The 27,958-nt window shown below is 50.8% G+C and overlaps 3 protein-coding genes across 5 annotated transcripts in view; 1 reads left to right on the top strand and 2 right to left on the bottom strand.

Annotated features, from left to right (window-relative positions):
- The window catches only part of LOC138102228 (zinc finger protein 729-like), a 427,468-nt gene that overhangs the window by 226,308 nt on the left and 173,202 nt on the right, over positions 1-27,958 (bottom strand). The gene's annotated exons all lie outside the window — the stretch shown is intronic.
- Positions 751-5,915, top strand: LOC138102236 (C-type lectin domain family 2 member B-like). 3 transcript variants are annotated; one of them, XM_068999969.1, is made up of 8 exons: positions 751-870; positions 2,049-2,156; positions 3,707-3,886; positions 4,259-4,315; positions 4,688-4,786; positions 4,883-5,058; positions 5,162-5,265; positions 5,656-5,915. In XM_068999969.1, the coding sequence occupies exons 3-8, from the start codon at positions 3,862-3,864 to the stop codon at positions 5,807-5,809; spliced, it is 615 nt and encodes a 204-aa protein (XP_068856070.1). In that variant the 5' UTR covers positions 751-870; positions 2,049-2,156; positions 3,707-3,861; the 3' UTR covers positions 5,810-5,915. The 3 variants fall into 3 exon arrangements, with proteins under 3 accessions (XP_068856070.1, XP_068856071.1, XP_068856073.1); XM_068999970.1 differs by lacking the exon at positions 2,049-2,156; XM_068999972.1 differs by lacking the exons at positions 751-870; positions 2,049-2,156 and adding an exon at positions 2,163-2,849.
- On the bottom strand, positions 10,915-12,781 carry LOC138102224 (serine/threonine-protein kinase pim-1-like). Its single transcript, XM_068999955.1, is given in 6 exon segments — positions 10,915-11,219; positions 11,839-12,013; positions 12,015-12,206; positions 12,410-12,478; positions 12,564-12,731; positions 12,734-12,781. Coding segments are annotated over 6 exon segments (915 nt in total). The 3' UTR covers positions 10,915-10,956.

Raw genomic sequence — 27,958 nt, 5'->3', positions numbered from 1 at the left:
CTGTGTAAATACTTTTACATTCTTTTATCTTATTTGCTAGTTAGTCTTTAAGCTCTATTCCGCAACTTTAGGGGAACTGAGAATTTCTATTCTCTATGTTATTTATCAGGACCACCTCACAGCACAGCACTGCTGCTTTGGGGTGTCAGCACCTGCCTGGCACTGGGGATGGGGTGTGTGGTGGGAGCTGGGGCCGTACTGGTGGCACTGGGAGTCCGCCAGTCCGTGGGGTGAGCAAGGGCCATGGGGGGGTGGGGCTTGGGACTCCCAACTGAGCAAAAGCGGGGGTGGAATGCCCAAACTGAGCATGACAGGGCTGGAACTCCCAAAACCAAGCACGGGGAGGTGGGTTGAGGATTGGGGGGACGATGGGAAAGGGAGGAAAAGAGGGGGCTGGGATTCCCCAAACAGAGCGGGGGGCGGGGGGGGAATGGGACACACAAATTGCGTTGGAAGGGGTCTGTGGATTGGGGGAACAATGGAAAAGGAGGTGAAGAGGGAAGAGAAAGATGAAGTTGGGATGGAAGAAGGGCAGTTCCGTGGATGTTCACCCTTATTCCCCAGCACTTAAGCCCTGGAGCAAGTCCCTGGGGCTCGGGGTGGGGGGGGAGGGGGCAGATCTGAACTGAGGGGATCCTGCCCACATCCATCCCCGGTGGGGTTACCCCCCCCACAGCAGCCTGTACTGTGGCGGCTGTGGTGCAAGAGGGGGTGGGAAAGAATCGGGAGGAAGAGGGGAGACAGAGGGAAGGAGGAGGAGCAGGAAGAGGAGGAGCATGAAAAGGAGCAGAAGCAGAAGCAAGCGGGATACTGCTTGCTGCATCCGCAGCCCCCGCAGCCCCAGGAGCATCACCACCCTGCATCCCTCAGGTGACCAGGGAGGGGGAGTTGGCCCCAAATATACTGGGGGGGTCTCTGGCAGGGATTTTTTTGGAGTGGTGTTTAGATCTTGCAGATTCCGGAATCAACCCCCCAATATCTTTGCATTTCCCTGTGAGATTTTGTTGGGGGGGTGGGGATGTGTTTGGAACTTGCAGGACTCCAGAGATGTCCCCTTGTGGGGACAGTGTGGGGGTCCATGTGGATATCGCCCAGTACTGGCTGGGCGGGACATCAGTTCTGGGGATTCCCGGGAGAGCCAGGGGAGTATAATGTGAGACCACCAGAGTGGGGAGAGTGGAGAGGGGTGACACTGGAGTTGGAGGACCCCTGGCAGCCTGGAGGGGTGGGGGAGCACAGAGATGAGGGAGGGCCGGGACCCCCGACCCTGAAAGGGGTGGCAGGGAGAGGGAGGAGCCCAAGTGCCTGGAATGAGGGGAGCCTGAAGAGGGCAACCCTGGGATGACCTGGGAAATGAAGCAGAATTGGGGAAAAGGAAATCTTGGACCCCATGGCATCCCTGAGCAGGACTCCAAGGAGGGGAGATCACCAGGATCCATGGAGACCCCAGAATTCCAGAGTGGGGAGACCAGCAAGGGGGAACTCCTGGGAAGGGTTTTTTTGACTGATGCAGGAGGATGTGGAGCAGCATGAAGTGACCATAACCCCCATCCCCTTCTCTTGTGCCACTGGGAGGGAACTGGGGATAAAATGAAGCCTAGGAAGGAGGAAGGGGTGGGGAAAAAGAATTTTACTAGGATTTGTTTTAAGTCTCATTCTCTTGCTGTGATTTGACTGGACAGAAATTCAAATAATTTCCCCAGACTGGGTCTATTGTGCCCGTGTCAGTGGCATGTGAGTGCCCTCTCTCTGCCCTGATCCTAGCCCAAGCCTTTCCTTTGGTGTTCTCTGCCCTGCCTGGGGCAGGAGGGCACTGACAGAGCAGCCTTGGTGGCACCAGGCATCTGGCCGGGCTTAAACCATTACATGTGGCACATTGGAAATGTTAAACATAAAGCTTAAAGCAAACACAGTTTCTGGAGGATATTCTCCACCCCTTTGCCTTTTGTGGGAATCATAGGGCAACATGCCTGGCACAACAGCCCAAAGTGCTGAAGCACATCCAAGTGCTCAGACTGTGACTGTGAACTCTTTGCCCTCATTCCCAGTGTGTGATGATACTTAAACAGCCCCAGGAATCTGTTTCCAGTCTCCATGAGCTCATATTTACACAGCCCCAGGGATTTGGTTCAGTCTCCGTGAGTTCGGCTGTGAGGGTGAGTTCTGGAAAAGCAGCTTCTCTCTGTAAAGCTTGGAGCTAAGTTGTCACCAGCTGGAGTGATGCTACGGATGGGATGGAGATGAACACCCAGATCACAGCCTCCTCTTTGGGGGGATTGAAATAACCAATTGATGAAATAAAAGTAGCAAGTTAAAGAGGGAGTGAAATAAAACCCCAAACTCACTACTTTTCAGCTGCTTTTATTGAAGCTTTTGCCACCACAGGTTGGTTTGAGTGTCTGGATGTGTTTTTTGTGTGAGTTCTAGTTTTTGCTGTCTTGTAAGTGCTTTTTGATGATTTTATTGGGTTGTTTCCAGCCCCTTCTAGCTCCTGCAGCACTGCCTTTGTGGTGGGTTAGTATTTGGGGGCCCTCAGACCCCTTGGTGCAGCCTCAGGTGAGCAAAGCCACCCTGAGCAGATACAGGTGTGTCCCTGCACTGCTGCAGGGGAGAGAGTCCCCCCCCCTACCCCGCCACCCCGGCCCCAGAACTACCTCTGCCCCCCCCAGCTCTGCTCCCTCCTGCCCTTTTGCAGGTGTGAGGGTGGAGAGGAAAAAACCTGCATCACTCTCCTGGTTTCAAGCCCAGAGAGTTTATTTAAAGTCTTTTTCTGGAAGGGAGCTGGAGCCTTTCCCTGGAGCAGAGAGCTGTGCCCAGGAGTGGGAAATGGCTCTGTATGGGGAAGGCTGGTAGGTTTCATCACCCCTAAATCATCCATGGTACCTGTGGCTAGTGGGGGAAGGGGCAAGAGGTGCCCCTGGGAGGGGGTTTGTGAGCCTCCCCAGTTTGTGGTGCCTCCCCAGCTCACAAACCCCCTCTGCAGAATTTCCTGAAGCAGCTGCTTTGATCCAAAACAGGTGTGTGAGTGGATGGGAGTGAAGAAATCTGGGAGAGAGGAAAGGAGGGGAAAAGCTTGGAGGGACAGAAATTTCTATGCCTCCATTCCCTCTTCCCAGCTCTTCCTCCCCCACCAGTTTTTCACCCCCAAACGCCCCAAGCTGCAGCCTGGAGCAGGAGGAATTGGGGGGTTGGGGACAGTAACAAAACACCGCATCAATTAAACCTTATTCAAATTCAAGCATTTAGAGGGGAAAAGATCATCCTTTTGGGTCTTACCTTTTCAAACACAGGCAGGTGGTTCTCAAAAGGAAAATATTTACCTGGGGGAAGTACCAGGTTTAGGGGCTGGTAATAATTTTATTTATTATTTATGACAAAACCACCTGCTGGGCATTGATGTGAGGAATTTATATAGTTGTAATAAATACAGAAACACTTTGCAGTTGCTGCTGACTTGACAGCAGCATCCACAGGTATTTCCAGTCTGTGTCAGTTGACCCTTGTTCTGTTTCTTTGATTTATTTTTCCTTATAATTATAGTTATATAATATAATATTTTATATATATATATATAATATAATATATTATATTATAATTATAAATATTCAACAAATTGCTCCTGTAATACCAGCTTTGCTTTGCTGAGGAGAGCTGTGACTGCCCAGGAGTTTGGGAGGATTATCACATTTTTGTGTTTTTATTTTAGGACCACAGGAGCATCTTTGCAAAGCCCCAGGAGGGAGCAGGACTTGGTCGGGCCCTGTGAGTTTGGGGTGTTGTCCAAGGTCACCTCGTGGCAGGAGGAGCTGAGGAAGGCTCTTTGTCCCTGGAGGGTGCCCGTGTCCCCTCTGTGGCCCAAGGATGGCAGAAGCCCCTTTTGAGGAAGGTACAGAGGCACCATCTCCTGTCCCAGGGGCTTCACGAGCTGCCCTGCGCAGGGTGGGGAATCAGGGTTGGCTCAGGTGGGGCCATCTAGCACCCTCTGGAGTGCCCTGGGTGGCCTGGAATGGGGGCTGGGGCCTTCTGGACTTGTGCAAGTCCTTGAGACCTTTCCAAGGCACCCAGAGCCAGCAGGAGTTGGCTGAGGTTGAAACGGAGTTGAAAAAACAAAGCAAGTCCTGGTTTTTTGAAAGCTGAAATTGTGTTTTCCTTCCTGCTGCAAAGGAACAATGGTGCCTGACTGTCCTGGGAGGAAAATGCCCCAAATCAGGCCTTGCCTACTTCCCAGTGTGAGTGGGAACTTGCTTTGTTTGCACAGGTGGAGACTCAGCTGCTATGATGGAGCTGTTGCAGCAGAGAGCGGAGGGAAGGACCAGTAAGCACCAGTTTGTGGGGATGTTGTTTCAGGATGTGGCTCAGTGTGTTGGGGGAAACTAAAATGCTTGTAGGAGCTGGGGGAAGGGGGGTAAGAAATGTCAAGGTGTTAGCAAGCTGGAGGGTCTGGCGGATGGTCCCCATTCCATGGTGGAGGCAAAGAGGTGATGCAGGCAGGTTGGGCAGCCTCAAAAATCCTTGGAAGCCAATGATAGCACTGGGATGCCCTCTGGACTGAGTCTGTGCCCTGCTGGGAGCCCCAAATGTGTTTTGGGGCTGTGTTGGAAGGTGTTGTAGGCACCCATGAGGGAAATGTGAGAGCTGGGACAACGTGGGGTGCTCTTCATGCCCTTACCACAAGGTTTGTCCCAAGATTTCAGCCTCAGGTGCACCAAAGACAGAAAGGTGACCACTGGGGTCACTGTGCTCACCGTGGTGCTGCTTCTCACTGTCACCATCATCGTGCTGGCAGGTGAGTGGCTGAGGGTGCAGGAACGACCCCAAAGTCGTTTCTCCCTGGAGAAATCCCCCAGCATGAGTCACTTGGGCATGTTGTGCATGTTTTCAGCTAAGAAACACCCACCCTGCACCACTCCCGCCCTGCCCAGCTGCCTGGAGAGTGGGATCAGCTTTGGCAACAAGTGCTTTTACTTCTTGGAGGAGGAAGTGGACTGGGAAGGGAGTCAGCGCTCCTGCCTCTCCCACCAAGCCCACCTGGCCACCATCGATACCAGGGAGGAGCTGGTAAGAGAAACCCCCGAGGAGGCGGTGTGGAATGGCCTTTTGGGAGCAGATTTGGAAATTGCCTGAAGGGAGTGCCTGTGATCCTTGCTTTCCCCACCTCCAGCATTTCCTCCTGCGCTATGGGAACTTCATGGAGTACTGGGTTGGTCTCCGGAGGGAAGGTTCCGGACCTTGGAAATGGCTCAATGGTTCCCTCTTCAATGCCCTGTACGTCCCATCTTCCGGAGAACAAAACCATGGCCTGGGCTGAGCCAGGGCAGGGGCTGATGCAAGAAGCACAAGTAGATATAAACCTAATGAGGTGGGAGCAGTGAAACGCTACTTTTCCTGGCTGTGCCAAAGCATTCAGACACAACCCATGGATTTGTGGGATGCAGATGCTGATGGGGGCCTGGGGGCATCTCTGCATGAATCCCCTGGGACCAAGAATATGAAAATATTCGCTCTGTTGAGGAGTGGAAGGTAGTTCGGGTTCTGCGTGGGGATTTTGCTGGGGAGGTTGGTCCCTGCTCCTGCAGCACTGTTAATCCCTCTGGAAATGGGAATCTGTCCAATCCCAGCCATGTCCCATGAGCTCTCGCTTTGCTGTCAATACAGGTTTGACATCCAGGGCAACGGCCACTGCGCCTACACCAACTCCCACAGGATCAGTAGCGACAGGTGCTCTGAGACGAAATTCTCTATCTGCAGCCACCTGCAGAGACACCCCAGTGAAGTTCAGAAGGATCCAGAAATCCTGAATTCCACCTGAAAACTCCCTCTTAGCAGAGATCCACCACCAGCTGCTGTTAGCCCCACACAATGTGGTGCTGAGTCTCCATCGTTTGTATTTGTTTAAATTTTAAGCTGGAAAACAACTCGCAGGTTGTGATGAGTCTGTTTGCTGAAACTCTGTCAGTTGAGATAAGTCCATTTGCTAAAGCAAAAGCCAATGATTGCACAAAAATAATCAATTGAAAGGGCTCCACTGGAGCGGGTGGTGAAGAGGCAAAGCCCCTGGGAAAGAGTTCGCATGGGAGAAGTCCATGGAGGACTGACTCCATCCCAGAGTAGGGCAAGGACTCATTTCCATGTTGGGGAAGCAGCAGTATGAAGTGACCATAACCCTCCTCCCATTCTCCCTGTGCCAGTGGTGGAGAGGAGGGAGGGAGTTGGGGGATAAAGTGAAGACTGGGAAGGAGGGAGGGGTGGAGGAAAGGAGTTTTATTAGGATTTGTTTTGCTTCTCATTTTGCCTTTTCTGGGACCCCAAGGGCAACAGCCTGGGCACAACAGCCCAAACTGCTGGAAAACAGTGGCCCTTGGCCATTCCAGAGTAGGGCAAGGACTCATTTCCATGTTGGGGAAGCAGCAGTATGAAGTGACCATAACCCTCCTCCCATTCTCCCTGTGCCAGTGGTGGAGAGGAGGGAGGGAGTTGGGGGATAAAGTGAAGACTGGGAAGGAGGGAGGGGTGGAGGAAAGGAGTTTTATTAGGATTTGTTTTGCTTCTCATTTTGCCTTTTCTGGGACCCCAAGGGCAACAGCCTGGGCACAACAGCCCAAACTGCTGGAAAACAGTGGCCCTTGGCCATTCCATGTTCCCTGTCTCTTCCATGTTCCCTGGCTCTCCCACATCCCTTGGCTCTGTGGGGCTTAGGGCAGCAGCGAGACCCAGGGTGGCCCTGGGAGGGAACAACTCTGAGCCCCAGCTGGGCCAGTTCCCCCAGTTCTACCCAGAGGGGCCCAGATCACTCCCAGCATGGGCCCTTATGGCTCCCAGTCACCCCCAGTATGGTCCTGGTCACTCCCAGTATGATCCCAGTCACTTTTAGTTACACTCAGTATGATGCCAGTATGTTCCAGTCACTCCCAGTATGATCCCACTATGATCCCAGCATGGTCCTAGGGGTTCTCATTCACCCCTAGTATGGTTCCAGTCACCTCCAGTATGATCCCAGTCACTCCCACTATAGCTCCAGTTCCTCCCAGTGTAATTCCAGTACGAACACAGTCACTCTCAGTATGATGTTCCCAGCATGGTCCCAGTTGCTCCCAATAACCCAGTATGGTTCCAGTCACTCCCAGATACTCCCAGTATTATTCCAGTTACTTCTTTTATGGTTCCTCCATGATCTCAGTCACTCCCACTCTCTCCCACTATATCCCAGGTGCCCCCAGTGTGTTTCCACTCACTTCCCAGTTGCTCTCAGCAGATTCCAGTTTCTCACAGTCACCTCAAGCATGACTGTGTCTTGAGTGTAAAACTATTGCAGTTTGAAACATGGGCCTAAAGCACTGCAAATAGAGATTATCAATCCCAGTGAATTGTGTGACAGCAGCTTTTCCTGGAGGATGTGCAGCATCCCAGAGACTGCAGCAGTGTGGCTGTGGGTGCTTGGAGCTCTGTCCTGTGCCACTGCAGGATGTCCTGAAACACGACCTCAGCGGCCACCAGCCCAGGTCCCCCTCTGCCACTGCAGCTTCTTGGTCCTTGTGTCCCCAAAAGCAGACACAAAGTGTTTCTGCTGCTCCCCCATTTGCACAGATCCACAGAAAACTGGGATTTTCCCAACTCTTGTGTTCCCATTGTTCCATATTTCCAAAGAACCAGCACCCCCTCCTGATGAACACGGCGAGTTCCAAGGATGGCCACCAGCTCCCCTTCCTGCCTAGAAATCTTGGAACTGCTTCTAAATGCAGCTCCCTTCAGCTCTTGGACAGCTGCTCTGTGCACAGAGCTGGGAAAAAGTCCCCTGGTCACGTCTCATCAGGGAAATGCTGCTGGAGTTAGAGGTGTGTGGGCAGTCTCTGTCCCTCCATAGATTTTTCACAGATGGCGTGTGCAGAAATAGTTTTTGTATGGAAAGGAAGGAGAGTGCAAGCACCATGAGTGACACTTCCCCTCTCTGTATTTGTTCCCTATCCATGGATGCAGAGACATCCAAGAGCCCCTTGCACAGACAGACCCTTCTGTTCCTGAATAAGGGAGCACAGCGGGGGTGGGTGGGCAGTGAGTCCTGGATGGGGGCAAGATCCGGCTCCACCCCTGCCAAGGCTCAGTGCCAGCTCCTCTGGAATGGGAAAGCCTTTCAGCTTTGTCCCTGACCAGAAGGGCAGTGCTGGCCTGGCAGCACAGGTTGTCCTCCCCAGAAGGTGCAGGAGATTAGAACACAACCCTTCAAAACACTGCCTGGAGCCACAGCTCTAGGTGCTACCAATGAACCTCAGCTCTGGCAGCTGCTCTGGGACCACCCTCTGCCCCAGGCTGCAGGGGATGCAGTGGGAGCCTGGCTGAGCTCTGCCCTGGGGCCATCCTGCAGGGAAAGCTGCACACAGGCAGGATTTAGTTCCCACAAAGAGCCAAGCCAGAGGTGCAGGGGAGCTGCTCCAGCCTGACCCACACTGCTGTGTGCTGTCCTCTGGGGCTGGAGCTCCCCGAAGAGGAGACAGCACTGGTGGGCCACAGGAGACAAATCAGCTTCAGCCTGAGCCACACTGAGGTGAGAGTGGGCTAGGAAGGGTGGGGAAGGTCAAGGGCAGTCACAGAGCTCATCCTGGTGGAGGGACAAGGAAAAGGCAGTGGGAACAGCAGTGAGGGAAGCTGAGGGCTGCAGAGCAGCTCTGAACGACACAGTAACCTCGCACAGTGTGAGAAATGAGACAACTCTTAGTTAAAAATTAAAACAATTTATTAAAAACGGAAAAATTGAAAAATTACAAAAATTAGCAAAATATAAAAATTTGGGATCCTATGGCTTGGTAGATGGTATGCCCCAGGAGCGCAGGGATTTTAGATCTTCTGGCTGAAACAGCACTAGACCTCAGGTAGAGAAAAAGGGCTTGCAGTGCTAGGCTGGCTTTTGGCTGGTCCAAAAGCCAAAAAAAAAAATTACTAAAGGCTCCTTAATAGGAGTAGGCATTCCCAGCACTGAACTCCACCTCAGCAAGGCTGGAGAGAAAAGGGGGCGTGTCTTTCTCTGGCCCCTTGTTTTATAGTGCCTTTGCTCCGCCCACAGCCCACCCACAGCCCGCCCCTTAGGTTTAAAGTGATTGGTGTTTTCCCTTTGACAGATTATCTCTGTCCACCAATGGCTCATCCTTGTCAGAGGGGTGGTATTAGCTGAGATAAGGGTCATTAAAATTCAGGTTGCTATGGTACTTGCCTACAGGGTAATGGCTATGGGGGCTGGGCTGTTTGTTGGAACTGGGGTTTTGAAATTTGCCTTGGAACCAAAGTACAAGTAAAAACACCTAAAAAAAGTACTAAAATACATCCAACATCTTAAAACACTTGTAAAAGTATACAGTAAACACAGGAAGGATAACTCATATGGTGTACAAGTGATTAATGGAACTTGATTTTTTTTTTTTTTGGCACCTGGGCTGATGGGTTAATTTTAACATTCAATTTAAAAATATTTAACTCAAAATTAATTAATTAAAGCACTTAATATGCAAAGACCAAGCACAAATAGGGATTTCATGTATGACACACAGCAGCCCTGAGACACTGCTGTTGTGCAGCCAGGGACAAGCGGAGTGGAGCAGCCCAAGCTCTTCCTTGCCTGCTAGCCAAATGAGCCAGTGCATGGTTTTTTGAGTCTCACCTCTACACTCCCCATGGGGGTTTGTTTTGGTTGGGCTGCCCCCAGTCCAGGGCACAGCTGGTGCTGGATGCTGTTAGCAGGGCCAGGAGAGACTCCCATTTCATTATCACTCCAGACCATCCCCCTGCGCCCTGCCAAAAAGCAGCTTGGCAGACGACTGAAGAATTCCCTGCAGCCACCCCAGCAAAGGGGGAACCTTTGGTGCCCGGCCAGGCCGTGCCATGCCCAGCTCTGGGAGCATCCCCCTGGCTCTGGACTCACCTGCACATGGGGCGTGTCTTTGGAGAAGGTGCCAGAATCAAAGTCCATCATCTTCAGCTGCCACTGGCCAGATCGAGGAGGAGGTTGTCATCCTTGAGGTCGTCCTTGGTGGCTCCAGCAGCAGCAGCCCCACCTGGTACAGCTTCTCCAGGGGCTCCTTCTCCTTCCCTGGGGCCACACCAGGCTCTCAGGGTTCTGCCCAGGGCCCCAGCTGTCAATTGGACTAGCAGAAAATGGGTTGGATGGTGGCCACCAGTGCTTGCCAGAGCAGGCCTCCAGCTCAGCTGCAGCCCAAGAGCTGCGTGTTCCCTTCTGATGCTCCCTGCTCAGAGCTACAGGCAGGACAAAATAGTCTGCTTTGCTTTGCCACTGATTGCCAAGAGCTGTGTGGGGCTGTTACCTGCCAGGCCCCTGGATCACACTGTGCCCGTGGATCTTTCCTATCTTCTAGGGCAGATGAACTCCCTGCATCTAAGGATCACAGAAGAGATATTATAAGGATGGCCTGTCCAAGGGCTGCATGGACAAATGTCGCAGTTGAGATGGACACGACACTCATGAATCACACACACCAACTCCGTTCAGAAGGCAAAAACCTTATCTTTAATACCACACAGTGTCTTTTATAGTTTCTTAGCTGTTTATATAGCTTTAAAGCACAACAAGCTTAATTTAACCACACACCACTGGGTGAACACACGATAATCACACAGCATGTTTTTCTACCTCTAATTCAGCTATGCCTCTTTCCCACTGTCCTTCTCTAGCAGAAGTAACAGGCCTGAGTCATGATTTTACGAAGGCAACAGGGCCTTCATTTTATAAGGTTTTACCTGTATGCAACCGACAAACGCTTCTTAATACCATCCTGGCACTCTGGGGAGAGAAACTAGAAACCAGAAGCCAGTCAGTTGGAGAAGGATCCCGTCCACTTTTTTCCCCCATTCCCATGCCCAGGCCATGCTGGGTGTGCCCAGAGCTGTGCCTAAACTTCCCCATGGATTCTGTGCTTTGGAGGGCAGCAGGAGAGCAGGACATGTGCCACTTCCTCAGAGCTGCCAGAGTGGGATGCCCCGAGCCTGCTGCTGTCTCCCAGCACTGGTATTCCCCTCGTGCCGCAGAGATGAGGATCCACCTGGAGAGAGCCCTCGTGGGAACAGGATCCACCCCCAGATGATCTCCTGGCCCCTCCTGAACGGGTGCTTCCCCACCATCAGGTGGTGCAGCAGGAGGCCCAGGGACCAGATCGTCGCTGCCTCGCCATGGTAGCATTGGTGGTGGATCCACTCAGTTGGGCTGTAGAACAGGGGTCCTGTGGAACACAGACCGAGTCCATCAGGGGATGCTACTGCTCCCAGAACCTCGCCCCAGCATCCCTGGGCACGCAGGGGCTGCACCAGTGGCACACGGGGTGACCCGCTGCCCTCTCGCCAGCACCTGTGACTTGTGTACAAACTTGGGGTTGGAATAGAGGCCACAGGTGTTGAAAGAGGGCAGCAGAAGCCCTGGGAAGGCCCCACCATGACATGCAAAAGAAAAACCCACCCAGTGGTGGGAAAAAAACATGCCTTCATCCTTCCCACCTGCATTGTCCCCAAGAAACATTAATAAGCCAAGGCAAACAAGGGGAGTGGAGCAGTCCAAGCCCTCCCTCGCCTGTGCACCAAACCAGCTGGTGCACAGTGTCTGACCCCCCTCTCTTCTACCCCCATGGTGTTGTTGGGCTGGCTGCTCCAGCTCCAGCCCCAGCCCAGGGCAGAGTGATTGCTGAAGGCTGTCAGCAGGGCTGCGAGCTAGTCCCCTTCCAGCCCCACCCAAAAGGAGCTTGGCTCAAGAATTAATCCTGTGCCTGGCAGCAATAGGGGGAAGCCCTGGTGCTACACCCAGGCTGGGCCATGAGATGCCCAGGAGCATCCCCTGGGAGGGCTCACCTGCAAACTGAGTGTAGGCTGTGTCCTGGAGGAAGGCACCACAGCCAAAGTCGATCAGTTTCAGCTGCCCTGTGGCCAGGTCGAGCAGGATGTTCTCGGGCTTGATGTCCCGGTGCAGGACCCTGCAGCTGGTGCAGTGCCGCACGGCCTCCAGCACCTGGCCGAACAGCCCCCTGCGCCTCCTCCTCGGGCAGGAACCTCCGCTCCGCCAGCAAACCCGACAGGTCCTGACACCGCTCCAGATGCTCCAGCACCAGCAAGAAGCTGTTGGGGAACTCAACCCACTCCAGGAGCTGGATGACACCACGGAACCCAGTGGACACCTTGTCCAGCAGCACGATCTCCAGGGGCGCACGGGCGCCGTTGGGCTGCGGGAGGAGCATGGTGCCGTCGGTGGGGCTGAGGCCGTGCCGGGGCTCTGGGACCCCTCACCCAGCCCGGGACGCTCTGCACCCCCCGCTCACCCCCTGCCCGCTCTCCCTCCGGGGCTCCCGGCGGCTCCCACCCCGCCGGGCCCCGGCTCCTCGCCGCCCGGCACGCCCCGCCTCTGCCGCTGGCCCCGCTCACTCACCAGCTCGCCCCAGTGCCGGTCCTGCGGCACGCATTTGATGGCCACCTGCGAGCAAGGGGCAGCAGCGGGCTGAGCTTGCCACCCACCCCACTGCGCCCCAGCTGCCACCTCCTCCTCCTCCTCCCCCCCTCCCCCCGCTGGCCTCACCACTCACCAGCTCATCTGCGAGCTGAGTGATCAAATAGATGCTGCTGAAGCCACTGCTGCCCAGCAGTGAACCCAGCCAGTACTGCTCCTGCAGGGCCTCCTGCGCCTTCCCTGCGGACAACACGTGGCCATCAGCGCTTGGCCCAGGGCCAGATACGGCCCCTGACCACCCCACCACTGCCCCAGCCCAGGCATCCCCACCGGGGATTTCTTTTTACTTTGCATCAGCAAATCTAGAGATTTTGCTTCTCAGACCAGTTCTTGGGAGGCAGACAAGGTTCAGCAGAAATCATCTCTGCCACTGGCTGTTTTAAGTATGGGCTGTACTTGCCCAGCTGAGGCTATGTGATGTGCAGGGAAATGTCCCTCCAGTATCCCTGTGGCTCCATGCTTGGGACAGTGTGTGGTGCTAAATTTTCACTCACCAGATACTGAAAGATTGCATCTGTGTTTACATCCTCGCAACCTGGCTAGGAAATGTAGAAGAGATATAAATATTTTTTAAAATCCCAACAACACAAAACCATAAAAATCCAGTCCTGGAAGGGGGCCAAGTTTTGTCCATTATTTACAGGATCACAGAGTATATTAGGATTGACAGTTGTATTGACCTTGCAGAATGGAAAGAGACAAATACTGTAAAATGTCTGGAAGCACCTCAGGTTTTCTGACTGCTATCCTCAGATAAAGAAATTAGTTACATATATTTTTTCAGGTATTAGAAATAGGCTGGTTTTGTTGCAAAATGAAAACTAAAAAGTTTCAGACACTTTCATTCCAAGGTTTTAAACGATTGCTTAATTGTCTTCATTTGTAAACTAAACAGTGAAATACCCTATCCAAGAGCTTGACTATGATTCCTATCCCTGCAATGAAGATGTGTGAAAATGAGCCGATAGTTCAATGTAGTTTTAATGTGCTTTGGGCCAGAAGCATAATAGCAGTCAAGCCAGGGAATTTTGGGAAGCACAGAAATGTTTATTTATTTAAGAAAAAAAAAGAACCATACCTATGTCAAATTCCATACAGCTCCTGCATGCACTCCAGGGGGTGAATCTTACAATGCTCTCCGGGTTGGATCCCAAACTCGGGCTGGGGCTACATTCTCACTTCTTCTGTCCAGTGCTTTTTAAAATACAGTTGTATTTATTCTTCATCTTTGGCTGCTGGTTGGCCACTCCACTACACACAAAAGAACTGAAGGGTTTGTGCTGAGTTTCTTTGAGGTCAGTAACTGAGCTTTGGCACGTCTTCTGGTCAGTCTTTCCCTATGTCCTGCTACCAAGAAATGAAGCACATCCCAGGCACCACGAGAAGGGCAGTAAGTACCTGTCTCCTGTCCTCTAATTTTAGGAAATGTCACCATACTCTATGGTCCATATAGCAGTTATTTGCTATATATAGTCCTTGATGTGGCTGCTGAATATTCCTCACACTGAGCACGAAAATATTTGTATTTCTTACTCCAGTCCTGAGCAAATCCAGTGAGCAAAGAGTCAGAGAGAGCCCTGTGACATTGACCATTAAAGGCAGGAGCCAGTGTGTCCTGGGTTGAGGTGTATTCTATTACCATCCTCATGAGCTGTGGAAATCAGGTGGGGCAGTGTTTCCTTGCCTCCTCCCCCAGACTATCTTGCTGTTCATGGCCCATCATTGTTCTGCCGCATGACTCAGAGATAACTCCCTCCGGACCATCTTCTGTTAATGAGCCTAATCAACACTTGGCCTCATGACTCATTACCCCATTGTGAGATGCTCCACCCAGAGGGAGGAACCAAGCATTCCATCCTGGATATTATCTGAGATTCCAAACACCACAGACACCCTTTCCACTGGATTTCCAGACGACAGGAGCTACACAGCGACCACTGTAATTCATGCCTGGATGTGCAGCAGCTTAATGATGGGTGATGAGGCAAACTGCTGAAGACAAATAGAAATGTTCATATCTTTCTTTTTTCTTCTCCTCTCTCCTGACCAGGTAAATATCTTCAATTTTATCCCAAATTTTAAGGAAGCAGGCAAAGGACAACCCTTGTCTTTCAACAGAAACCATCCAAGGTTTCTTTTGAATGTGATTTTCAATTCAGGGATCTTTAAAACTTCTCTTTGCTTGTGTCTGTCCTTGAGGGTATTTTTTTTTTCCCCAGCTGAAGCTTGGAGAATCTGGATTATCCATCTCTCTTTGGATGCAGTTTAGAGCTGATTGCCATAATCCTGGGCTTGCATCATGTTGCAAAATAGAATTATTGGTATCAATAAAAGAACTGTACAAGCAAGGGCCTGCAAGCAAAAGGCCTGTGTGAGAAAAACTCTGCATGAGAAAAATCCCTGTGTGAGAAACAGGTCTAGGAAACAAAAAGGGAGTTTTGAAGCAATGCAGCTGTGCAGATAAGATGTGCTGACCAGGAGGAGGGAGGTGAACTCTGAATTCTTTTAATCATAACATAACTGTAGAAGCTTGCCAATATAAGTCCAATTATGTAGAAGTAGAAATGCGCTTTGATAAGTTTTAAGCTGCTTAAGAGTTAACAAGCTGGTATACTATATAAGTGCCTCTGGATTGCTAATAAACGGAGCTTGCTTTTATCAACCACATTGGCTGGGTCAGCAATTTCTCCCCCCACCGGAGTCAACGGAACCTTTTTTTTTTCTGACAGCATCATGCCTACAAACCTAAGCCTACCAAGGGTCTGAGCCTACCAAGGGTTGCATGTACCTTTGGCGACAAGAGCCACCTCAAAAAAAAATTATCTTCTAGGAAAAGAGGGATGCCCAAATGCTCTTAATGCCCTTTGGGTTGCCCTGTGGACACAAGCCTGCAAACTTTGTCCTTGCTGCTTAGCCACCCAGCAAGCATTTGAATTCTGCAAAAATCTGACCCTGGCTGTGGGCAATATCATTAGTTAAAGTTGATAATGTTGAAAACTGCTAATTGATTTAATAGTCTGTGAGCACAGTGGCTTTGCCTTGCACAGTTTTCCAGCAGGACACACATCAGTTTCAGCACTTGTGTGTCAGGTCCCTTCTGCTCTGTTTGGTGACACCATGTTCACAGCTACTTGAGGCTTTTGAGCAACATTTGCCTTGTCCAACTTAGGTACAAAGTCAAAAGAACCATGGTTGGGTGCAATGGGCTGAGTTGTCAGCTGTGCGTGCATGTCAGAAGAGCTGTCTGGCATGTGTACACACGCCTTTGAATCACAACTTCCTGATGTTACAGGTTGATGCACAGCAGCCACTGGAAAAGGTTCTGACTCTGGTATCCTGCTAATGAATGGAAGGTTCAAGTGAAGTTATCCAATCCCTCTGTTATTAGTTTTCAGGTGACAGCTCGAGCTGGGTGCCTCCAGAGACACCTCTCAATTATACCCATACCATCCAATCCCTAAGTCCAATCACTTAATTCTGGTCCATGGTCACTTGAATTTTTACTGGTTTTCACTGTTGCTGGGTGTTGGGGTTTTAGGAGCTCTCTTGGGTTTATTTTCTGTTAAAGGAATTTCCCCATTCGTGTTGCTGAGGAGCAAATGGCTGGGTATTTAAGAAAAACAAAAGAGCTGGCTACCTTTTTATTTCACCTGGGTGTGTGGGCAGTCGGTCTCCGGCATTTGGACAGAGAGGGAGGCTGCTTTCTTCGGCTGCTTTTCCTTCTGCTGGAGAAGCCCTGGGATCCCAAAGCCCGCCTTCCCTGCCCCCCTGGGAGCCGGGCCGTGGCCGCCCTGCCCCTGCCATTGCTTCGAGCCTTTGCTATGTTGTAGCTGTGCTGTCCCTGCCTGCGCAGACCTCCGGGGGGTTCCTCGTTTGGATACATCTTGTCTGCCATCCGGGATTTGTGCTCGTCCCTGCTGTTCCAGCCTGCTGTTCCAGCCTGCCGTTCCAGCCTGCTGTTCCCGAGGGTCCAGCCAGACACCGGGATCGGCTGCCCAGGGGGTTTGTGAAGCTTTTGTCCCATCCCTCTCCGGGATCCCAGGCCACCAGTGCCGCGTGCTCCCCGAGCTCGCTCCGGAGCGCCCCCTGCAGCCGCGGGGGAACCATCGCACCTGCCCTGCTCACCAGGAGCCGCCAGCGCCCCTGCCGGCTACGAGCGGAACTGCACCCAAGGGGAAACAGCCTGACAGCTGAGAAGGCTGGGACTGGGTTTGGGATTGTTTGCTGTTACTGCCATAGTTATTGCTGTTTGTTTGACTGGTTACACACATATAGATATATAATAGTAAAGAACTGTTATTCCTATTTTCCACATCTTTGCCTAAAAGCCCTTGATTTCAAAATTATAATAACTTGGAGGGAAGGGAGGTTGCATCTGCCATTCCAAGGGGGGCTCCTGCCTTCCTTAGCAGACACCTGTCTTTCAAACCAAGACACTGGGCTGGCCTCCTTCAGACGTTACTTCATTCTCTTGGAATTGTCTTCTTGGTCCTTATCTTCTTCATTCTGTTTGTATCTGAGGAAAAGTACCAGGGTGCTAGTCAACAGCAGCTAAATAGGAGCTAGTGTAGTGCCCAGGTAGCCAAGAAGGCCAATGGAACTGGGCCTGTACCAACAATAGTGTGGCCAGTGGGCCCAAGGCAATGACTGTCCCCCTGTATTGGGCACTGGTGAAGCCACTCCTCTAATGCTGTGTTCAGTTTTGGGCCACTCACAAGAAAGACTTGCAGGTGCTAGAGTGTGTTCAGACAAGGACAATGGAGCTGAGGAAGTGTCTGGAGCACAAGCCTGATGAGGAGCAGCTGAGGGAGATGGGGAGACCTGGAGAAAAGGAGGCTCAGGGGAGACCTCATTATTCTATGCAACTTCCTAAAAGGAGGTTTTAGCCAGGTAGGGGTCAGTATCTTCTCAGAATTAAAGAGGACATTGCCTTAAGTTGTGCCAGGGGAGGTTTAGGGAGGATATTAGGAAGATTCCTTCACCAAAAGGATTGTTAAGCATTGAACAAGCTTCCCAGGGCAGTGGAGTCATGATCCCTAGAGGTATTTAGAAGATGTGTACATGTGGCCCTTGAGGACTGTTTTGCCAGTGGGCAGGGTCAGCAGCAAAGACACAGACACCAGCTGAAGGAATCCGTGTAATTTCCTACAGTTCAAAGCAGCAAAGAATCACAGCAGGAGCAGCTCAGCAATGCCCCCAATCATCAGTGCCAAAGATTGCCTGCAGTGATTAACCAAGATCCAGCCCCAGTGACCCTCAGACTTTACCATCACCCAGAGCCACCCATCAGCTGGGGGAAGCTGTCCCAGCCAAGGACTGGAGAGCCACTCCCGGACACTGGGAATTCCTGCAGCTGCCTCCAGCCACAGCTGAGGCTCCAACCCCGCCGGGAGAGGGCCCAGCTTTGACAGTGCTGGAGAAACAAACTGACAGCACTTCTAGTGCGGGAACATCTGCTTTCATCCTCCTCTTGGCTTCCTCCTAAGCCTGGCCAGGGCTCAAGGAGGAATCAAGTATCTCCAAACAAGGCCAGATGTCGGATTTCATGGCCTTGTCCAGCTTCTAAATAGGGAAAGGTAAATGCGTGTTTTGCTAATGAGAGGATACATCTATCCTACTGCTAATAACACTTACTTTATGAGCAGATACATATATCATAGTGCTAATGATCCTGCATATTTTTTGTCAGTGTGTGGATACAAATATAAAGTTTAGTTGGAAGGTTCATCCAGAGGTCATGTTTGGCTCAGGGCCAGTTGCTCAGTCCTTAGTACTTCAATCAACCTTCATAACTACATGATGAACTACAACCTTCATAACAATTCTTTCAATAATAAAATCTTGGATTTAGGTATTAGACATAAAGGCAGTTCCTCTTGTTCTTGAATTAAGTTCATTACTCATAGCTATAATTCACATTCCTTTTGAAACATGCCTAATTAGTTGCATAAAACAGGGAATTAGACAGGGAACAAAAATTAAAACAGTGGCTGTGCAAAGGAGAAAGGAAAGCACATACTTCCCCCATGGCAGCCATGAAAATATGTCCAATTCCCAACTTATCTACATTTGGATAGGTACATGAGATAATTTTCTCATTTCTCTTGTTATCTGTTTTACCACTTTTCCATTTTCATCAATTTGTGGGCAACAATTAGATTAATTTAATTTTCTGAACTTATGTTCTGATTGCAATGGTAACATAAAATCAGCAATATCAACAATAGTTTCATTGTTAAGTTGTCCTCTCCCACCCATGAAAACTAATCACTGTTGTCATCAGTCTTCCTATCAAGCCACATGGAGAATATCCTTTTCTAAATGGACCATTGCAGTAAACAGGTAAATGTAATCACACAGGATCTGCAAAACAATATTCTATAACATCTAGTTATTCTCACATGTAACACTTGGTTGCAAGGACATATTCCCATTTTTCCTGCCCAGGCTTCATGATTTGAGCTTTGGGCAATATTTCCCTATGCCCACAATGCCACTGAATTCCTGGAAATTTCACCATTTGAGACAGTCCATAAATTTTTTTGATTCATTTTCCAGCCTTTCTGTTTCATATGATCCACAACCAATTTCAGCATTTGTTGTACTTTTTCCTCATGTTTTCCCTGAATTAGGATATCATCTATATAATGAACCATTTGCATATGAGGAGGCAGCTGTATCTTATCCAAAGGTTCAGCCACCGTCCCATGGCAGAGTTGACCACCCCTGAGGCAATGGGTTGAGAGGGCACTGCTGGCCCTGCCACATGAAGGCAAATTGATCCCAATGCCCTTCTGCAACAGAGATAGTAAAAAACACATTGGTTACATCAATCACAGCACTCCAAGTTTCTGAATGCTTCTGAATTTTTTCTATTAAAGCAAAAATATCTGGTACAGCTATCATGAGAGGTGGGGGAGTGTGCTTATTTAATACCCTAAAATCCACAGTCATTCTCCATGACCAACCATTCTTTTTGATGGGCCATATTGGATTGTTCCAAGCTGTGGCAGTGGATTTTAAAACTCTGGTATCCAACAAATATTTAATTGTCTGTGATATTTCTTCACGCCCTCCTGAAATCCGATGTTGTTTCGTGTTTGTGTAGATGGGCCATTTACCCACCATGATATCCTTTTTCAGATCAGAGAGAGAGGAACCAAGATTTTTTTGTGGATATACTTTGTGATTTCAGTTTATGGAAAGATAACATCAGTGGCAATGAAAGTCATTTGGGATGCGTATTGGTTGCTATTTGTCTGTCCTGGTCTGGGCTGCTACTTCTGGAGGTTTATTAATGATTGCACCAAGCCGGTTGGGGAAACAGGAGAGGATGATTTTTTCCTAGCCTTTCACTTCCTTTTCCCCCTTCAGGTCTGACACATCACTTTTTGAGAATGTTGAATTCCCTCTGATTGTTAAAAGGTAGCAGAATATTTGAAGGAAAATTGCAGTGGCAGGTCCAGAGAAGACGCTCATTTTATTGTGCTGGGCCCTGGCTAGTGTTTATCTCATGCTGCTTGATACCGAATGGCAGCACCTACAGCCAGAGGGGAAGGAGGACAAATTGGCAGATGCTACGGTCACTCAGGCTGCAGTTAAACCAGACGGGCAGCCAAAGCCAATAGCAAGTCACTCCTGTCCAAAGGAGAAAATACAAGACCAAATCCGTTTGCCCGGTGGATTATGATGGGGAGGCAGGACCCTCACATCCAGCAGAGGACTTAAAGCTGGAAATAATCACTTAATCCTTATCCTTAAAAAGTCTATGCAATCTGTGGAAAGACCTCACCTGATGAACAGATGAGTCCATATTGAGCTGGTTGATCAAAACCTTGGAAACTGCAGGCAACAGTAAAATTTTGGACAGTATTGAAGTGAAGAACTCAGGATCTTTGTCACATAATGTGGGTGATGACCAGGGGATCATGAGGAAGCCAGAACCTCTGACCATGATTCTTAAAATAAGTGAGGGAGACATACCTTTGCCAAGAAGACCTCTTCCTGCAGCAAGGCCCTTGGAAAACCATGGAGCAATGAATCCAACACATGGGACATCTGGCTGTGCTAAAGATCATTTTCTCAAATAACAACCAAGCCACTAGAAGTCCAGACCTTGTAAAATGTACAACACTGGTGTGGTTGAAGCTCACACGACTCAGGCCATGAGCGTACTCCCACTTCCTAGACATGCTGCAATGGAATGAGGAGAACAAGACAGTGAGTGCTTGTGGCAGGGCGCCCCCCACCTCTACTACAGAAAGCTTATCTGCTCTGTCCATCAGCTGGTGCATGTGGATGAGATAACAGGCCAGACGGCAGTGGGTTATCTCTGGTGCCAAGGAAGGTAAGATCATCGTGGTCTGGAAGCAAGATGTAAAGAGAGATAAATTAGGAATTATTGACTGAAAAGACACTACTTTACACTATAAAAGCCACACAAATTATCACCCAGACAGAAGCCTCTTACACACTCCCTCAAAAAGTGCAAGGCTTCTCCCACAAAGTTAGGACGCATCTTCATGGATACTTTTCTAGAAATTGAGAGGAAGGATTCTATGTGTTCCCCTTCAGCAACTGGATGGTAAGATACATTAAATCCTAATCTATACTATTTCTTCACTAGCTGTTATATAGGTGATGTGTTTCCTGGTCTTAAAATCAAGAGTCATACACGGTTAGAAGGGGAAAAGGGATTTTACCTTGGTATTTATTTTAAGGATCCTTAGGTGCACACGTCCAGGTCATATGCATCGAGATGCACCCCGCCGAGTGTGTCCCCAAAGATTGGGTATAACATTATAGGTTTTACTAATTAGCGTATCTATCAAAGATTCCCCAATGAGAGGCTCAAGTGAGCCCATCTCCCCAAAGAACCTTCCCCTGGATGGTTCTATCTTGGTTTACAGAATGTGTTCTGGAGAGGACCTTGGAGTCTGGGGCACACTGATCCCTAGCTATGAAGCCTCTAAAATGTTTAGTGTCTCAGCTTGACGAACAAGTCCAAGAATGTAGGCAAAAAGCACGAAGAATACAGAAGTTGTAAAAGGTATAACAGGGGTATAAAAGAAAAGGCAAAAAATCTTCATGGCATCATATGTACCTCACTCTCGCACTTTATGGTTTATCTACTAGTACTATTTATTTTGTTTATCCTGTGTAGTAAGTAATCTGTTAAAGTCTTATGTCTGTTAAATTGTTTCTATTAAATAAATCATTAATTTTGTAATAGACCTAATTGGCCACTATTAAGAATATGTGAGCAAGAGTGGGTTTTGGGGTGCTGGCTGTACTAGTTTGAAAACAAACCAGTGGGAGGCACCAAGTCAGAATAACAATTTAATGGGGAAATTAAAGAAAAGGAAAAACTTAAAGAAAATACTATTTCAAACTGACAGAATCAAGATACAACCTGACACCCTGTTAGTCAGGGTGGAGGTAGCAGTCTGGTAGAATGGTGGCTGCAGTCCTCTGAAGTGGTGATCCTGTAGAAAAAGGGTCTGCTCCTCCTCAGGTCCAGTGGTGGCTGTGTAACTCCTGTCCTCTGGAAATCCAGTAGAAGGGTTGTCTCTGATGTTCAGAGTCTCAGATTATATCCACGATGGAATGCTTGGTTCCTCCCTCTGGGTGGAGCATCTCACAATGGGGTAATGAGTCACAAAGCCAAGTGTTGATTAGGCTCATTAACAGAAGATGGTCCGGAGGGAGTTATCTCTGAGTCATGCGGCAGAACAATGATGGGCCATTAACAGCAAGATAGTCTGGGGGGAGGAGGCAAGGAAACACTGCCCCACCTGATTTCAACAGCTCATGAGGATGGTAATAGAATACATGGAAACAAGGGGACCATTGCGTCAAAGCAGGGCCTAATGGAAGCATGGAGAGCATTGGGACATTGTGGGGAATCATGGAAGCATGGAGAGCATTGTGACACTAAGGAAACTCCTGGAACCAAGATGACCACTGGCACATAATGGAACCTCATGGAACCAAGCCTCCATGATGACTTTGGAGGGCCTCATGGACCACAGGATCCATTGTGACACAGCAGGACCTGGTGCAACCAAGGAGCCTTTGTGATACTCCAGATCCACATGGAACCCAGGGTGCACTGAGACACAGCGGGGCCTTGTTGGAACCAAAGACACCTCTGCAAAAAGCAGGCTAGCTCATAGAACCAAGGAGTCCATTGTTACAACATCAAACCTATGGAACCAAGGGACCATTGTGACACTGCGGGGCCTCATGGAACCAATTGTCCATGATGACAGTGCGGATCCAAGGAGACCATGGTGACACTGCGGAACCTCATGGAACCAAGGAGCCATTGTGACACATGGGGCCTCATGGAATCAAGGAGACCATTGTGACCCAGGTGTTCTATGTGAAGGCAAGGAGCCATTGTGACACTTTGGACTTCTTCCCTTGAGCTCTGCAGCTGGCTGTCCCAGCCCAGCGCACCATGTGCCACCTGCTCTCCTCAGGGCTCTGCCTGCACACAGCCCCAGGAGAAGTTTTCCTGTTTGCAAGGAAAGAATGGAAAAGCCTGAGCAGGTTTCCTAAACAACAAACCCTACTCAGGAGCCACATGCTCAGTACAGGCTGCCTGGAACGATGTCCCCTTTCTACAAGGGTCAGTGTGAGCAGGAATGATCTCTGGGAGCAGAATTCTCGGAGTCTTTCCACTGAATGCTCTGTCCCTGTGTCTTGGGGTGACTTTAGGATGTGTATCCCCTATCACTGCTCTATGCCCAGAAGTGAACTTTGTGCATTTCTGTGCCTTTCAACTGAGCCTGAGAGGGGGGAGAGGAAAAAAAAACGGACAAACTTCTCAGAGCGTTTGTTCAAGGACACACATACACACTCCTCTGCATCCTGCTTGCAGCAAGAGCAGAGGAAGCAACCTTGTTTCTTTTTAGCCAGTTTTCAGCTCCTTTTCTCTGGAGGGAGATGGAGAGTTGAACTTTGTTTTCCTGGGACTTCGGGGGTTTTTTCCCCTTCTCTTCTTGACTCTTTCAACATCAGAGCACATTGGGAGAATTTTCTCCCGAGGTGGGGGCCCTGAATGTGGGCCCATGAGCCAGCTGCAAGGAGGAGGAGAGAGACTACACCTACGGAAGTGTTGGGGTTCCTCCCCCCTGCCATGAGGTCATGGGAAGAGGGGACCCTGGGGTAGAGGCATGGCCTGGGCACGGGGGTCTCCCTGCTTACATGTGCCCTAATCCTGTTCAGCACTGCTTATTTTGTGTTGCCCTGTGCCAGGAGGGCCCTGGTTGTGCCGTGATTGCTCAGTTCTTTGGCAGTGCCCCGCCCATGTGGCTGGAGAAGAAAGAGCTCTGAAACTTCTCTCAAGAATTGCTCCCTATTTCTTTGCACGGGCCTCGCTGTCTATGGATGTTTCAGGAGACCCCACCGAAACATGGAAGGACTCTCAAATTATCCCAGGTTTTTCTCCACAGCGAGAGGTTTTACTATTTAGCATTGTTATCCTTTTCCTGTGAGTTTGTTAAATCAATAGTTTTTATCTCTTTCACTTTCTTCCGAGGAAAATTCTTTTTTCCCGAACCTGGTGGGGGAGGGCTGGGTGTAACCTGCCTTCTATCAGAGGATATTTTCCTCCAAATTTGTCCAAACCGGCACAGCCTGTCCTTTCCCTGGGTGTCTGTTGCAGATGGAAGCTGCTGGTGCCATTGTCAGCTTGAAGCCCTCTTTTGATGCAAGCAGATGTTGCCAGGTGTGTTCAGCAGCTGTTGTTCAATGTTTATGCAAAGCTTTTGTGTTCCTCATGGAGCCAAGGAGCCATTGTGACACTGCAGGGGCTGATGGCATCAAGGAGACAATTGTGACAGTACAGAACCTCCTAGAAACAAGGCTCCGTTGTGACACCGTGGGGAATCATGGAATCAAGGAGCCCATTGTGACACGGCCAGGCCGCACGGAACCAATGGTCCATTGTTACACTGCGGATTCAAGAAGACCATGGTGACACCATGGAACATCATGGTACCATACGTCCATTGTGACACAGCGGGGCCTCATGGAAACAAGGGGACCTGTGGGAGGTATCTTTTCAGCTTTATACTGGCTAGCGCTTGTATTTCAATGCCTTAGAAAGCCTCCAGCAGCACGGGAGATCTAGCACTTTAGTAGCTCTAAATCGGTACCTGTATCAGCTGCAAAGCAAATACCATCGGGAGAAGCAAAGAGGGAGAAATACAGCTCCCTGCCCGCTCAATTTCCTGCAGGTAGAAGCTTTTAAAATGAGGCAGACAACCAGAGATGTTCACAGGAAGAAAGCTGAGCTGAGAGAGAGCGGACGCTCCCCTCGACTATCCTTTATTCGGAGAAGGGGAAAGGGGAGGACTGGGGGCGGACCCGGGGTGAGCGGCCAATCAGACACTGCTAAAGAGTCTGAGTTACATTTGGTTTTGCCGGCGCTTGGAACAAAGGAGCTCGGAGCACATGGGCAGGAGCAGGTGTCTTTGGGAGGGGGAGGGGAACCTCAGAACAGGCAGCAACACTCCAGGGCTCCCCGAGCTTCTGTGGTGTCACAGTGGAGGCAGGGTTGCATCAGGCTCCATAGCATCACCACGGTCTCCAGGGCTCCCTGAGCTTCTGTGGTGGTGTCACAGAGGAGCCAGGCTTCCTTGTAGTTCCCCAGCATCACAAAGGCTCTCCTGGGAGCCACGGGTCACAAAGCACCGTGGGCTCTGTGCAGCCCCGCTGTGTCACAATGGCCGCTGGCTTCCACGAGCCCCCGCAGTGTCCCAGTGGGCCCCGTGGCTTTAGGAGTGGGTGGCTGGGAGTTGGTGCCATCAGCTGGGGGAGAAGCAGCAGGGACAGTGTGCGGACAGTGCCATGGCCACTTGTATGGCCACTGGTGTCTCTGTGCCAGGCACAGCCGTGGTGTGTAACACCGGCTCCGGGTCCTTTGGCTGTGCAGGTGGCAGTCACGGCCTGGAGCAGGGCTGCTCCCGGGGGACAGCCTGGGGCAGGAGGCTGCTGGAGATTCATTCCCCACACGCTGCAGCTCCTTGTCATGAGGTGCTCGGAGTGACTGGAAAGGCTGTTGGCAGCAGGCAGTTCTCTGGGTTCGAGCTGTGGAGCTGTCAGCGGGAATGCAAAGGCCAAGCTGGTGAGCCTTTTTTCCTGGTGCCTTTAGTGTGTGAGCAGTCCCTGGTGCCGTTGTCTTTGGATCCTGACTGTGGGAGAAGCAAGGCTTAGGATGGTGCGTAGAGCTGAGAAGGAAAGTGCTGAGAGCAGCGTGTGTGCTGCTGCTTTGAGGGGTGCAGTTGAAGTTGTAGGCAGCAAGAGCTTTCTCAGCTGGCCCTTTTGTGAGCTCTGCTTTTGCCAGATGGCTTCCATCTTACCCTCTTACCATCTTACCCTCTCATTTTTGCATATCCCAAACCCCCTTCCAAACATCCAGCAGCTGCTTGTAAAGAAGAAGTCCTAGAACAAAAAGCCAGTGCTGCCTTTCATAGCCCCTTTGCTGTCTATGAAGTAGAGGAAAGAAGCTAGTGAGACGCACTTTCTTTCTCAACTCCATAGAGCGCATCCTTCTCTCAAGGTGGCAGAGTCCTTGGCTGAAGTGAAGCATCTGCAGCTGCAGTTCAGACTGAGAGATGTGCCAGGACAGGAAACATTTGCTGACCTTCCCTGTTCCCTGTGCAACATGATTCTCGCATCCCAGTCACTTTCACACACCTTCGGTATCCCTGAGTCCGAGCAGCTAAAGCTCACAGAGACAGAAGTGTCAGGAAGGAAAACGTTCCAAAAGCACCCCCTTCTCTTATCAGCATATAAATTGTGCACAACAGGCTGCGGCACCGAACCTTCCTTCTCAGATAGACATGCCATCACACTTTTCACTCTTGCAGCTCGGTTGAAAAGCTCCAGCAGCTACTCCCGCAATAGCAAAAGGTTCTAGAAGTGAAAGCCAGTTTGGGGCTGCACCTTCTCCTTGCCGCATGTAAGCCACACCAAACTCCCTGATGCACTCTGTCCTCCCCTTCTCAAAGGAGTAGACGGTGGCATCAGGACACACCTGTGTCCCAGCAGCTGGGTGCCCAGCCGGGAGCAGGAGCAGGGCTGGGGCTGCTCCCAAAGTTGCCCCACCCCAATGCCACAGCCAGACATGGGCTGAGGGGGGGCTGGATCAGGCTTTATTGTCCAGCTGCATGCCAGGAGTGAGCACAAAATCTACCTGCATTCTCTGCAGCATGCCATCCTGGAGCAGAGCCATTCCAAAGGAGGCCGCTGGGATGTGGGGGAATGCTGAGGGCAGGACAGGGGGCTGACAGTGCCCAGCCTTGCTGGGGCTGTGCCCAGGAGGCCCCAGAGCCTCAGGACAAGGTGTCTTCTCCCAGCCCTTGGTGGCACAGACGCTGCCGTGCCCCAGGGCACCAAGTCTTGGCTTCTCCTGGACACTGCCAGCCCTGCCAGGGCCCTTGGCCATGTCCAGCACAGCTTGTCCTGCGCTGTCCCACCGCTGCTGCTGTGTCCCTGCAGGCTGCACACTCCCATCTCGTTGCCCCACCACCAGCTCTGCCCTGCCACCTCCAGCCCTGGCCTGAGCTGTGCCCAGCCTCACCCTCTGTGCCTTGGGCACACACACATGCCCTGAGCTCATCCTCCCTCTGGGTGCTTCTGCCCCCACGCTGCCCTGGGAGGGACATTTCCTCCTCCTCATGCCCAGTGTCCCCCTGCCCAGCTGCTCTGTGGGGCAGTGCGTGTCTCTCCTGCTGTTCCCTCCCTCCCAGGAAAGCTGTACCATGTGGGGCACGGCCCTTCCAGCAGCCTCCCAATCCCTCAGCCTTGTTGGACCCTTTCCCCTGAGCAGACAGCAGCAGCATCTCCGTGCTCTGCCCAGCGTGCTCCTTTCGTCACCAAACTGCGGGAAAATAGAAACTGTCCAACACCATCTCTGAAGTGTTAGAGAATCAGGCCCTGTGGAACCAACGAGCCCTTGGGACACAGGAGGATCTCGTGTAACCAAGGGTCAGTTCTGACACTGTAGATCCAAGGAGATCCTTGTGACACTCTGGGGCCTTGTGGAACCCTTCTGCCCTGGTCTCTGCACCAAGGAGACCCTTGTGCCACTACGGGACCTTGTGCAGCCAAGGAGAGCATTGTGAGAGTGCGGGGCCATGGAACCAAGGGACCATTGTGACCTTGTGGGGCCTCATGGACTCAAGGGACCATTGCCACACTGTGGGGCCTCATGGAATGAAGGGTCCATTGTGACACTGCAGAACCAAGGACACCATGGTTACACTGTGGGGCCCATGGAACCAAGGGACCATTGGGACACCCTGTGGCCTCATCCTCTTGAATTTCAACAGATCTGAGGGATGGCAGGACCTGCAGGCAGCCCTGAAGGATTCTGGGGAGAACCTTTGATCCCTGCTCCAAAGGAAATCAGAGAAAGACCCCTGGTAAGATAAAGGCACCTTTTCCTTTCCCGCTGTA

Source organism: Aphelocoma coerulescens, unplaced genomic scaffold, assembly GCF_041296385.1.
Source record: "Aphelocoma coerulescens isolate FSJ_1873_10779 unplaced genomic scaffold, UR_Acoe_1.0 HiC_scaffold_64, whole genome shotgun sequence".
NCBI lineage: Eukaryota > Metazoa > Chordata > Aves > Passeriformes > Corvidae > Aphelocoma > Aphelocoma coerulescens.
The sequence above is the reverse complement of the archived record's forward strand: the minus strand, read 5'-3'. Positions and strand labels throughout refer to the sequence as shown.